This window comes from Morus notabilis, unplaced genomic scaffold, assembly GCF_000414095.1.
Source record: "Morus notabilis unplaced genomic scaffold, ASM41409v2 Scaffold181, whole genome shotgun sequence".
Taxonomy (NCBI): domain Eukaryota; kingdom Viridiplantae; phylum Streptophyta; class Magnoliopsida; order Rosales; family Moraceae; genus Morus; species Morus notabilis.
In genome coordinates, this window is record NW_010363865.1 from 254721 (window position 1) to 263451 (window position 8731).

General features: G+C 33.8%; 1 protein-coding gene across 1 annotated transcript; it reads right to left on the reverse strand.

Moving 5' to 3' along the window:
* Positions 1-6136: 6136 nt before the first annotated feature.
* On the reverse strand, positions 6137-6835 carry LOC112092879 (60S ribosomal protein L39). The gene is made up of 3 exons (XM_024170088.1): positions 6735-6835; positions 6534-6637; positions 6137-6371 (listed from the first exon to the last, which is right to left on the reverse strand). The coding sequence occupies exons 1-3, from the start codon at positions 6735-6737 to the stop codon at positions 6323-6325; spliced, it is 156 nt and encodes a 51-aa protein (XP_024025856.1). The 5' UTR covers positions 6738-6835; the 3' UTR covers positions 6137-6322.
* Positions 6836-8731: the final 1896 nt, after the last annotated feature.

An 8731-nucleotide genomic window follows, 5' to 3' on the forward strand; every position in this document is an offset into this window, starting at 1 on the left:
TATATATATATGTGCATATTCTAATATGCATACTAAAAATTTTTGTTCTATTAGACGTGTCCCCACTTACACAAATTTTCCACGCATTTCTTTCAACTATGTTGCCTCATATTAACTCTTTACCTAATCTAGCAAGCATAAAAAAACTAAAACTCTTTTTTTTTTTTTTTTTTAGGTTGTCTCGTGATGATCCCTCCTCTTACCTCCTTTTTATTTTCCTTTTGAATTTATTTATCGTTAATTTTTTATTTTTAAGTTTTTCATTTTTTATGAATTGCTTATATTTTAATTTTTTTGTGTCTTTTAAAAATATATTTTCCTCACTTTAATCCTATGAAAGTAATTTTTTTTTCATGTGTTATTATTTCATTTTTTGTCAATGATTAAAATAATTTTCTTTAAATGTGTCTATACTTAATTATTTCTCATATAATTCCTATCATATTATAGGTATCTTTAATATTCCTTTTTTTAAAGGTTATATAGATAAATTTCTCATTATTCAATAAATAATAAATTTATTATTATTATTATTATTATTATTATTATTTTGCTTCTTTTCCGCACCCTTTGTTTTGTTTATATTTTCTAGTACGTTTCGACCTTTTGTCAATAAAGTTATCACACAACAAACACAAACACAAACACGAAGAAAATTCAAGTGCCAACAACCCCTAGCTCTATGCAGATTACAGAAAAATGAGCTTGTCGTGAAGAAAACCCAGGCGTTGGGTGGAGTGTCACCTTATGACGGTGTACAGCATCACAGTTCCCAAGCGAAAAAGACACAATCTTTCGTAAACAGAAAACTTGTCCAGCGGAGGCTCCATCTTACTGGTGCCCTCTAGTCACGCATTAAGCCAATTGAGTGCGCTTAGAAGCAGTTCTAAAATAAATTTATTTTGTGTATGAAAATAGAAATGAAAACGTTTTCAATCTTAAAATATAAAAATGTTTTCAATCTCAAATAAGAATTATTTTTAAAAATACGTTTAACAATTTTATTCAGAGATTATTTTCAGTATAATAAAAAATTGAAACGTTTTACATTTTTAAAAACGTGTAATAATATTTGAAATAATATATTAAATAATTAATAAACTTCACAATCAATATACTAATAATTAATATAATATATACATATCTCTTATGTGTAAATATTTTATACTTACTACTTATTAATTATCTTGCCATATTTACAATAGTAAATAATTATGATACCAATTACGATACACACATATTACTTGGGCACAACTCTGAGAAAGGTAAAGGAAAATCACAACACTGACAACACACAAAACCTAGAATTCAGAAATCCCACCAACCTAAAAACAAAAAAAAAAAAACAAAAAAACAAAACAAAGCCAATAGAACAGAGCAACACAAAGGAAAATTCTTCAATCTTTTTTCCTCCAAAAATGTAGAGCGATAAAAAGAAAACCCAAAATCAAACCCACAAAAAAAAAAAAGTGAAGCTTTTTCATGGCGGATAACTTGGAAGAAGAACAAGAAAGAACACCTTCATCGTACACGTTATTCTTAAGAGTCATGAGCAAAGGGCGAACATGGGTATGCATAATTCTCCTAGTATACGCAATAATCCTAACCTCCTCTTGGAATTTTCTCAAATCGATACTTTCTTGGTACAATTTGCAATCAAAATCATCGTCGTCAACTTCCCGGGTGGCCCGTTCTTTACGTGTCCGTGCTTCTCGAAGCGATGTTCGCGGTCATGTCGATGGTGACGTCTTTGGCGATGATGGTGCCGGTGACACTGGTGACGTGGATCGCCTTTGTTATGGTCTTGGCCTTCTTCGGTATGTCAAGGAAAGAAAATAAACATAAGGATTGATTGAGATGGGGAAAATGAAAATGGGAAAGGATGGTCGTATTTGGAGTTGTTCTCATTTTTGTTTTTCACCTTTTTTGAGAAAGAGACAATGAAAAAAATTTTAAAACGAGGTTTGGCACAATAAAAAAAAAGAAATGAAAACAATTTTTTAGATTAGTGTAAAATAAGAGAAAAATGAAAAATGATTTTTAGTCATTTTTTTTGTTTTCATTCTCTTCTCTCCTAAGCAGAGAGAGACATTAATAGGTTTTTTTATACTGAAAACAATCTCTTGATAAAACTACCAAACGTATTTTTAAAAATGATTTATGTCTGAGATTGAAAATATTTTTATTTTTATTTTCATACAAACAAAATCATTTTAGAACGAGTTCCAAATGCGCCTGATCGTTTTCATATTCTCGGTATTTTTGGGAATAATTAGAAAACGTTTTCAATTTTGCTTTTCGTACGATGCGGTGCCAAATGCGTATCTCAGAGCATTTTTATTTGGGTTATTGGCAAAAATGGTCCCCAACCTGTTTAGTAAGTGACAGTTTAGTCCATATTTTTTTTTCTTGGCCAAAAGACCCCCAACCTCTTTAAACATGTGCAATTTGATCCTTTATGTTAACATTTGTTAAGTTTTTTCATAGAAAATTACACGTGCCCCTCACATGACTTTTTAATACGTGACATATTGGTAAAAAGTTGTATTAATTGGTAAAAAGTCCTATTAAGCTTCCACCACTACTCACGCACCGATTATGCCCGACCAAGTGAACACGTTTCTAAAGCTTTTTTTTTTAAGCTGCAACGAGCCAACGACGTCCTTATTGAATGAAACTTCTACTAAAACTCCCAATTCGCATTGGGTTATCTATAGATCAAAAACCACATTTTCACAACCAACCGTTGAAGAAGAATCTCAATCACCGACAAAATAAGCCCAATCGCTTTGTTGGCGACGTCGTCAGTCAACTCGTCGAGACTATTGGTGACCCTAATCCCTCTTTCCTAGCATTTTCTCATATAAATCTTGTCCAACCCCACGCTGTAGCTCGCGGTGATCCTTAATCTCGACAACGAACTGATCAGTACTGCGTCGGCGCCGATTTTGGTGTTTCCCACCACAGCTTGGATTGAATCAACATTCTCTCCCAAGAATTCCGCCATTGAAGGATAGCGCAAGAGCTTGAAGCGCTTTTCCAGCTCTGCTTCGAGGTAATTGAACATCGGGCATGTCATCAGGATGCCAATGTCGTCCATTTGTTTGTTAAAATGAAAAACAATGTGAAAGATTGGGGGCTAGTGATTGAGATTCTTCTTTGATCTCTCCTATGATCATAGGCTCCATGTCTGTGTCGAAGGGCTTCGACTTCTTGTTGATGATCTTGACGGCAACAGTGGAGCCATCGAAAAGGGATTGGGCCTCATATACCATTGCAAAGCTGGACGAGCCCAAGAACTAGCCCAACCGGTACTTGTTGAGGATGGTGGTGGCAATAGTTGGTGACGGCAGAGGAGGCGAAGGAGGTGGGACCCCTTCTCACTCCATTTGGTTTTGAGAAAATGGAGTTGGCTTACTCATACTTGTGTGTTTTTAGATAGAGGAGTAGTGAGCATATGAGTCAGTTGGAGATGGGGATTTCGATTGCTGTCTTCCATCGTCGGCGACAGGAGTTTGGCGGAGGGAAAGAAGAAGAAGAAGAAGAAGAATAAGAAGAAGAAGGGGATGTTTGGTACCTAGATTCGTTCCCTGATTTGAATCATGGTTCGTGATTCGCTACAGTATTTTTTCTCACAAAAAATACACGTAAATCAAAAATAATTCTAATCATATGGTTCTAATTTATGAACCAAACGTCTTCGAAGTCTTTCTAATGGGGGCATTTAAGTCATTTTATTAGAAAAAAGGGTCACATGATGGGCACGTGCAATTTTCTGTGAAGAATTTAACAAATGTTAATAGAAATGACTAAATTGCACCTATTTAAAGAGGTTAGTGATCGTTTGACCCAAAAAATAGGAACTAAGCTGTCACTTACTAAACAGGTTAATGACCATTTTCGCCAATAACCCTTTTTATTTTTTGGTCCTTAGAAAATGTGAAAAAGTTTTTGAAAAGGGTTTCAAACAGGCACAATATGTCGGCATTATAGGGGTGGCAATTCGTGTCACGGATCGTGTTCGTGTCGTATTTTGTTCGTTTCTTTATAAATTTACAGTCAACTCGAACACTACCCGTGACACGAAATTTTTTAAAAACCGCAACACAAACACGACACGACCACTTGAAGGGTTAACACGACACGACACGAAATGACCCGTGACACGAAATTGACCCGTGAACCCGAAATTGACACGAAAATTGTATACTTTTATTTAAGTTTTTTACATATTAGAAATAGCTTAAAATTCGTAACACACTAAAATATAATAACATCCATTAAAATTAAGCAAATAATAGTATAAGATTTTGAGTATAATTATCATGATATCACAAGTTCATAATAAAATAAAAAAATATATAATGAAAAATATGTATTTATTTTAGTTTTTTACGAATTTCGTGTCGTGTTCAAATTAGGCGGGTCTAACCCGAAATTGACCCATATTTTTCATATTAATTTTAGGTCGACCCAATTCTAACCCGAACCTCTTTTTTCTCAATCCTAACCCGTAAAACTCGTGTCGTTTTCGAGTCATGTTATCGTCTTGATCCATATTACTGGCCCTAGTCGACATCACCTGATTTAAATGCAAAATTCATAATTTTCACTTCCCCAGTCACCCAGTAGACCGAATATACTACTTACTACTTTTTTTTTTTTTTTTTTTTTCACTAAAAACTATTTACTTTCAATTTGTAACATTCCAAGTATACTATTTACTACTATTTTCATTTCACTAAAAACTATTTACTTCTATTTGTAACATTATTTTGAGATAGTAACGCTGTTCGCTACACATTCCCAAAAATGAAATTAATAATGTACTAAACAAATAAAAATCAACAAAATAAAACCTATTGCTTATAGTATTTGTACTGTAACACATTAGCGCCCTGTTTGATTAAGAGAAACGGATTTAATGAAAGTATGGTCTTGGCTACTTGGGTGTGGCATCATTGACTTTATAGGGAAAAAAAACGGTGGCATTTTTCAAACAATACTACAAGGAGAAGTTTCTTTGGCTTAACATTGTAACAATGAAAGGAGTTGATGGAAAAAACCGACAGATTTTACCATGTTTTCACTTTTTACGAAGGTTATTCCTTGAAACCTCAATACATTCAACCACATCAGATGATTGAAAGCCATTAGTTGGCAGCTACCGAGTAACCCAATGCAAAAACATAAATACATGAATTCCACATAATAAATCATCAAACGCCAAGTCCTTTTTACAACTCTTCAACCAAAAAGCATGCAAACCCCTAAAAATAAGATAAAACAAGTGTGCGCCATTTTACAGAATCTCCTACCAATATCATACACTACTGCAATGTTCAAAGCAGTATGATATATCCAGTAACAGAAAAAAAAAAAAAATCAGTAAGATATATCTAATACAACCGACCACCCTCCAGCAACAACTAACACTAATAACCAGTTCGAAAACGTCCCTAAACAAATGCCCTCGACAAATCTAACGAACAAACTAACATATATCGTTTTCTAAGAATGCAAACTTCATTAATCAAACTAACATATATCCCTGACGTCGCAACCAATAAGTACTAACAGAATTTCCTTTCAAAGTCGGGTTCTTGAAATTCCCAAACGTTTGGAAGAAAAATCAATATCAAACTCAAATTATTAATTCTACTACAATGTTTTCCTCTCACAAAAAATTTAAATTTCAAATGTCAAAAATTAAGAATCAATGTTTGAATATACATTTCAAATGGTCCCTACATTCTAACAAAACCCATCACCCCTAATGTTTTTTCTTTTTAAATCCACATATTTCACAAGATGGTCTCCTAAGAGTGTCCGTTTAGTTCGCTGATTCGAGTTTTTAATTCGAGTTGAGATATGATTTTATGTGTGAGTTTTTTACTGTAGCTAAAAAGTTAAATCTGATTATTTATGAGAGCTTTTTACTGTAGCAAAACTCGAATCGTTAAAGTGAACAAGACCTAGTGTATCAAGTTAACATGAACAAAACTCACACAAAAAGGTTTGCCTAAAATAGAAGAACTATGACGCACAAGGAAATTACTTGCAATAACTAAACAAAAGCCACATTTTCTCTACACGTCATATGTTAAATACTAAAACCCCAAAAAAAAAAAAAAAATGCAACTAAATAATAAAATTAACATTAAATCAAAAAGAGATCATCCCATTACTTGAAATACCTAATAAACGGTAAACTAAACATCAACCTCGCCAAAATCTTTCTTAAATAAACATTTCCAAGTCATGTTTTTCAAAAGAACTAAAAACGCTAATACAAAAAGTTAAATGCAAACGTCCATCCACCTTAAAACCCGAGCTTGGTGCGACGCCAGTGTCTGCGTTTAGCGTTGTACCTGTAAAAAAATTAAATAAAAATTAAAAAAAAAATTAAAAAAATTGCAAAAAATATTTTTCATCTTTTTTTTTTGTTCAATATATCCAACTAAAACAATCAAAAATTGTCAAAATTACGGAATTAAATAAAAAAAATAAAGGAGAAGGTTTTAGATCGGGACCTGATAGTGTTGTCGGTCCTTAAGCGGATCCAGTGAGGAATGGGCCTGTTCTGCCTCATCTTCTTCGCGAGCTTCTTCTTGATCCTGAAAGTCTTGTGGGACGGCTGCGACGAGGAGAAAAAGATACGGAAAAGAATTAGACCAGGAACAAAATCATGGAATTTTAGATGCGAAAGAACGTAGTGAGAAACGAGGAACTACCATCTTCGCTCAGAGGAAGGTGGCTTGGAGGAGTAAGCCCTAACGACGACGACCAAACCCTAATTTTCTATCTCCACCCAATTTATAGCGAAGAAAGGGAATTGCCGGTTTTGAGGCCTGGCTATGGAATCAAGGCCCATGTTCGCTTCACGCGTTCGGTTTTGAAATAGGCCCAAATGGGTTACAAAAAATGGGAAAATACAATAAATAACGGCCTAATTCACTTTGCGGATTTAAATTTTTAATTCGAGCTGAGATGTGATATTTTCTGAGAGCTTTTCACTGTAGTAAAAAAAGTTAAATGTGATATTTTCTGAGAGTTTTTTACTGTAGAAACTTAAAACTAAAAACTCGAATCGGTGAAATGAACGAGGCCAATATATTTTATACCTGTGTTTGAAATAAATAACATATTTTCTAAATGATTGCAAATTACAGCATATTCTCATTATGTTTCTAAATAGATATATTTATTTCCAATTTGACCTTAATTAAGGGTTTCTGGTTTCTTTCCCTCATTCTTTCTCAGATTTCTTTTCAAATTCTTAGGCATGTATGTTTAATATATTAAAACTCTGATCATTGATTCAGCTACAGTGTTTTCCTCTCACAAAAAATTTAAATTTCAAAAGTCGGAATTAAGAATCATGATTTAAGTATACCTTAAAAACGGGTCTTCAATCTTTTTCTATCGTCTCTCTCTACAACCTCTCTCTATTTTCTCTCTCTCTCTCTACAACTAGTGCTGAAAGTTCGGGTCGGCGGGCTGCTTGAAGCCTGAATTTTTTCAGGCTCGGGCGGGCAAGCCCATCTCCCGCCTGCCCAAACTAGATTTTCGGGTTCGGGCTCGGGCAGCCCAAATTTGACACTGACTCTTGCCCGCCGCCGCCCGCCAGAAAGTTTTTGAATTTTCCGACCATGCCCGAATTGCCCGACCCACCCGAATTGCCAGACCCGAAAATAAGCCCGAAAACCCGAATTTTTCCCGAAGCCCGAGTTGCCCAAAACTGCCTGAAAATAAGCCCGAAAACCCGAATTTTGCCCGAAGCCCGAGTTGCCCGATTTGCCCAAAACCGCCTGAAAATATTAGTTGCTACAAATTGGGGCATTCCAAGAATCAAACTCAGGACCTCTCACACCCAAAGCAAGAATCATACCACTAGACCCAATGCTCATATTTGTTATTTAAATTTTTAACTTTTTAATTAAGGTAAACACACAATTCCTTAATAGAAAGAGTAAATTCCTATTTTAGCAGTTTAATATTTCAGTTTTCACATTCTTGACCCTTTTTTATAATCAATCACATGATAAAAGGATTCCTCAAAAAACAATATACACAAGGAAAGAAACACATTGCCATCACATTTTTATTATTTTTTATTTTTAAAAAGTGTTGTTTCTATATAATGTCGGTTTTGTTCTTATAGATACTCGTGTTTTTCTATTCTATATCACCATTCTTTCTATCTTTATCTATTTTTCTGTTCACAATCTCTCCTCATCCTCTTAATTATCCTCTTTTTTCTTCAACTTTCTTCACTCTCTTTGTGACTCTATATCAAAGTAACTTTCTACTTGCATACCAAAGTAAATTGATAATTTATCAAAAGTCACTCAATGATTGGTTTGGTTAAATAACTTCATCGCTATTAGATGATCTCTATTTTAAAAGACCAGTCACTCAATGTTGAAGCCTTGGTTTGCATTAAGGATTGGGATCGGGCCGATCAACATTTACAAGATACAATTTCACCGGCAAGCCAATAATGGATCGATGAATTTAATCGATTAACATTTAATTTTGAAGACGATCCTTTAGCTTTAAATTAAATTGTAAATTTGTAATTTGTAAATATGTATTTACCTTTGACATTGTATTTGTAATTGTATAACTTTGTAAGTTTGTAAATTTTGTAATTCGTCACAATATGATTACACTATTTTTTCCTTGTCAAGTTTTTAAAGAAATAATTTTTTTATATAGTTCGTGTGTT

Bases quoted from the DNA above. Each gene is read 5' to 3' on its own strand.
- LOC112092879 (XM_024170088.1), bottom strand. The intron at 6,372-6,533 runs GTCCCGATCTAA...ATTTTTTTACAG, and splicing joins AGGACCGACAACACTATCAG to GTACAACGCTAAACGCAGAC.